The following is a 4,675-nucleotide window of genomic DNA, read 5'->3' on the forward strand; positions in this document are numbered from 1 at the left end:
GCTCAGCCCCAGCAGGGAGAAACAGCTGCAGTGTGGGGAAGGGGCTTAGGAAGCCCACCCAGCCCCATGTCCTGTGCTCCCACCCTACCCCACACGTGTGCAGGTCCCAGGGGATCCCAGACAGCTCTCACAGAGCCCAGTGATCTTGCCACATCCCAGGGAGGTGGAGATCCCCCTTGCTCCTGTGCATGGGGGCACTCTCTCCCCACGATGGGCAGACCCTGGGAAGTCCTGTGTAGGATGGATGCCCTCGCTGTGCCACTCTCCCCCTCTGAGCAGGTTCTGTGTCCCCACCCCACAGTCACAGCTGGCCCCCCAGCCCTCCCTACTCGGGCACTCACGGTGGATGACGATGCCCAGCAGGAGGGCGATGAGAAAGAGGAGGATGGTGCTCATCAGAGCCACACAGAGCCAGGTGAACTTGCAGTCGGCGCGGTACCGCCAGCTTGCTTGGCCCCAGAGCTGCCGGCCTGCGGGAGGGCAAGGAAAGCGGGCAGAGCTGGGATGCTGCTAGCCATACCCCCACCCTGCCACCTCCCTGCATGGCTGGCTGAGCCCCGGCTGGAGCACATCCTGACCTCTTGTCCCCGGGGTGCTAGTGGGTCCCCTAGCTTGCCCCCGCACCCCGCTCCCAGACCCATGGCTGCTCCTGGCAGCCCCGTGGACAGGGGTATGTGTACAAACCCCCAGGCTGGTACCAAGGCTGTCCTGGGGTGACGTGGGGCCGGTCCTGTCCTTGTCTGCTGGGTGCTCGGTGCTTGGCGCTGCCTGGGGCTCCTTGCCCTCAAAGATGGGGTTGCAGAACTCGGTCTGTAGGAGAGCAAGTGTGGGTGGCACCACGGGGAGCACGCTGTGGGGACCCGTGGGTGGCTAGGTGGGGACCCATAGGCGGCACCCCCACCCCCAGCCCTACCTTGCTGTGGTCCAGAGCCTCGGGGCAAAGCATGATTTCGGTGAAGTCTTTCATTGCGGCGGGCGATTTCCAGTGCAGTCTGGCTAAAAGCCTCCCCAGCGCGCTCTGCCTCCCGGCACAGCCGCCTGCCCCACCACCCGCTCCTCCCTGGCTGCCCCCATTGGCCCTGGGGCGGCGTGGGGAACCCCGCTCCACACACACGGGTGGCAGCACCAGCTGTGCCTACACGTGCCGTCCCAGTGCCGGACCCTGCAGAGCCCCGAGAGCCATGCCTGCCGCACCAAGAGTGTGGGGAGCCCCGGGAGGCCGGCAGCCCCAGTCCCCTCTGCAGGCCCCTTCCCCCTCGCCCAGTTAATCCAGCTCAGCTGAGGATGCCGAGGTCAGGCTCTGGCACAGAGAACCAGCGTCTTAAAGGGGAAGGTGTGCTCGCACCCGCCCCGCTGGGAGCCCGTTCCGCCAGGGACCCTGCTTTCGGGTGCACGGAGGGGCCGTTGGTTTGCCTGCTTCCTCCGGGCTCCCCACCGGTGCAGGGCAGCACTGAAGGGGCTGTGTCGGGGAGCCTGGGCTGAACCCGTCCCTCCTTCCCTCGCACCTCCCCGGCACTGGGCGCCTGAGGCCCGCCACCTGCATTCCCGACGTCTCTTAATGCCTCGGTGCCTGTCTCGGTCCCTAAGCAGGGGAGAAAGGAGCCATTGTTCAGGGGCTTTGGGGGAAGAGCATGGGCACTGGGGAGCTTCGCAGGGCTGAAGAGGAGGAAAGGCTCCCTCTGCCTCCCGGCACCACAGGTGGCTGGAGGAGAGGGACTGCCGCCTGCACCCTTGTCTCCCTTGCTCCAGGAAAGCCCCAGGGCACGGGTGCTCCTGGGCCTCTGGAGACACGCATGGGCAGGCTGCTCCGGCACCGGTGGTGGTTTCCCTCCTGCTGCCGAAGCCACAGTCCCCCGTCTGCCCGCTCAGAGACAAGCACATGTACACAGCGCTCTGTTCAAGCTAAAATTTATTCCTGCACGAGTCTCCCTTGTACGAGACACTTCCCACCCATCTTGCTTACACAGTAAACAAGCCACCTGCCAAGCAGCAACGCTGCCCCAGTCCGGTACCTGCCGCGGGCAGCCCCTCCATCCTGGCCTGCCCTCCCCTGAGCCCCACCAGGATGCCCCAGGCTGGGCGGGATACTCATGGCGTGAGAGTGCTCAGCCTGTGCCCGCAGGGCCAGCGAGGGCGAAGCAGGACGGGTTGCTGGGTTGGACATAGCTGCCTTGCGGGCTGGGGCTGGGATTGTGCTGGGTTGGGCCCATCTCTCCTCCTGCTGCACCTCAGGCAAGGCAGGATGGGGAGGAGAATAAATTAGAGAAAAGGCTAAAAAGGCCACTGGCGTTTGCTAGCTGGAGGACAGAGCAGCAGGGTGGGTGGGGACGTGCATCCCCGGGCACCCGGAGGGGCTCCTGATAGCAGAGAGAAGAAAGCCCCAATTGCAGATGGTCCCGGAAAGCCACTGTCCTCCCCTCCCTCTCCTCCGCAGGACGGACGTTCCTGTGCAACCCCAATGGCCTCCCGCTCCCCTAAATGGTTTAAGGCACCGTCGTATGAGGAGGCAGGTAAAAACCTACCCGAAGCATCCCCCGGCACAAGTCCCTGGAGAGCCAGGAAGTGGTGGGGTGCTCCAGGTTGAGCAAAGTCCACTATAAATACATATAAATTCCACAAAATGTTTTCCTCCCTCCTGTCCGTGAGTCTGGGCCTGAACTCAGGCTGCTTTGAGGAGTGTGCATGGGGCAGCTGGTGGGGACGTGCTGCCTGAGACGAGACGGAGGCAACTGAAGGGCCGGGGTCCTTTGCCAGGAGGTTCAGAAGTGCTGGGAGGAGGCCGGGAGCAGTTCATGAATCCTCTGGGACAGCCAAGCAGAATGGGAGTGCCAAGAGGCCAGGAGGGATGCGGGAAGCTCTCCTGGGTCCCCAGCTCTGGGTGCTCCCCCAGGGGAGCAGAGGTCCTGGCTGACTCAATGGGGCAGGCAGCCCCATGCCCGCAGAGTCCCTTGCTCAGTATTTTTATTACACACCAACAAAAAAAAAAAAAAAGAAAGAAACTAAAACGTACCCCAAGGTAAAAACCAAATGCCAGCGACCAGGAGGCGCCTGAGCTGCCTGGGCCCTGCCCTGCCGCGGGCTGCCCTCCTCAGTTCGGAGCTGGGGTGTCCTTGCCTGGGGTCTGCTCCTGGCTGCCTCTAGCCTCCCGCTGCAGCCACCTCAGGGTCTCTCCTCTTCACCTCCCTCTTGCACCCGGGGGGCAAATGGCCGAAACCTGGAGGGGCCGGTTCTGAGCGGTGGTGCAGGGGTCCCCAGGGAGGCAGGGCTGGCTACATGCGGGAGGACGGGCTGGCCAGCTCGTAGAAGAGCAGGTAGGCATCGCTGCTGCGGACGTGGCTGGATGACATTGGGGTAACACTGCGGAGATGGGGATATGTGCTGTGAGCAACGGGGATGAGGCACCGGGATGCCCTGGGCAGGGGGACCCCGCTCGCCCTGACCCTGCAGCCGCCCCTGTCCCACACACAGCCTCACCGGGAGTCGTTGAAACTGTGCCACTCACTGGAGACAGGGCTCTTGCAGTAGGCGGTGTAGTGTCCCCCCATGGTGGTGCCCGAGTGGTTGGAGACGGCGTAGAGGTTGTAAACGGCGTGGTCTGAGGGGAGCAAGGGCGGTGCTCAGCCGTGCCAGCTGCTGCCCTGCTGCCCCCCAACATGCCAGCACGGAGCTGGGGCTGGGAGGGACCGGCACCCTGGATGTCTGCGGCTCCCACCCCCCGTGCCTCTGCCACCCGCCACAGGCTGCAGCACCCTGGGGGGCATGAGGGACCCAGCTGGGAGCCGCCGGGAGCCCAGGGCTTGGCTGGAGCAACACAGGGCCCGTCACTCACTGCAGCTCTGCGAGGCAAACTCCCGGAGGTCCAGGTCCTTCAGCTGGAAGTTGACAAAGGTGGTGAGCTTGCTCGTTCGTATCCTGGCCTCTGAGAAGCGCTTCAGGTCTGGGGGGACGTGTCAAGGAGCTGAGGGACAAAGGGGAGCCTGCGAAGAACTGCCTGCCCCCCCACCAGCACCCCCTGGCCCTGTCTCTCTGCCTGAAGGATACGAAGCACCAGGATCTTGGGGAACTTCTGGATGCTGAATTTCTTTGTGCACCTCGTCCTGGCTTTGCAGCGACAACATGTCTGTAGGAGACAAACAGCACGAGCAGGAGGGTGAGGGCAGAGGCCAGCCCCACTGGGCACCAAGCCCACAGTCCTGGCAACACAGGCATGGAGGGAAAGGGGCCCAGCCTGCACCAAGGCAAGCCCACCTGTCACCATGCCCCATGCCCCGTACCGGTTTCTCGTCCCCATCCAGCACGTCCTCTTTGGTGAAGAGCCGTAGGCAGTCCATGAGGGTCACCTCCCCGTAGCCTTTCTGTGGGAGCACAGTGCGGGTCAGGGACAGGGTGTGCGGGGCAGGGGGCCAGGGGTTGGTGGGGACCCCTTACCTTGGGGATGGGCAGGGACAAGTCCCAGAAGGGGTCGAAGGCTGTGGAGCAGTAGCCACACTCGCTGCAGGTCAGTGAACTCTTCAGCTGCCCAACAAAGAGGTCTGGTGGGGATGGGACAAAGCAGGGTGAGATCCCTGGTTCCCAGCCCTGCTCCCAGCCCAGCCTTGCCCTCCTCTTCCCACAGCCCTGCTCACCGCCAATGCGGCTGTCCTCCCTCTCCTGGTACCTCCCCCACATCTGGCCG

General features: G+C 64.1%; 2 protein-coding genes across 2 annotated transcripts in view; both read right to left on the reverse strand.

Moving 5' to 3' along the window:
• The window catches only part of MFRP (membrane frizzled-related protein), a 4,351-nt gene extending 3,384 nt beyond the window's left edge, over positions 1-967 (reverse strand). The window contains 3 exon segments of the mRNA XM_009329579.1: positions 342-470; positions 699-783; positions 914-967. Coding sequence (XP_009327854.1) covers positions 342-470; positions 699-783; positions 914-967 — 268 coding nt within the window.
• Positions 968-2,673: 1,706 nt separating this feature from the next.
• The window catches only part of USP2 (ubiquitin specific peptidase 2), an 11,378-nt gene continuing 9,376 nt past the window's right edge, over positions 2,674-4,675 (reverse strand). The window contains 7 exon segments of the mRNA XM_009329548.1: positions 2,674-3,357; positions 3,475-3,595; positions 3,830-3,937; positions 4,042-4,120; positions 4,275-4,355; positions 4,429-4,532; positions 4,626-4,668. Of these exon segments, the coding sequence (XP_009327823.1) occupies positions 3,270-3,357; positions 3,475-3,595; positions 3,830-3,937; positions 4,042-4,120; positions 4,275-4,355; positions 4,429-4,532; positions 4,626-4,668 (624 nt within the window). The 3' untranslated portion in view covers positions 2,674-3,269.

This window comes from Pygoscelis adeliae, unplaced genomic scaffold, assembly GCF_000699105.1.
Source record: "Pygoscelis adeliae isolate BGI_AS28 unplaced genomic scaffold, ASM69910v1 Scaffold268, whole genome shotgun sequence".
Lineage (NCBI taxonomy): Eukaryota > Metazoa > Chordata > Aves > Sphenisciformes > Spheniscidae > Pygoscelis > Pygoscelis adeliae.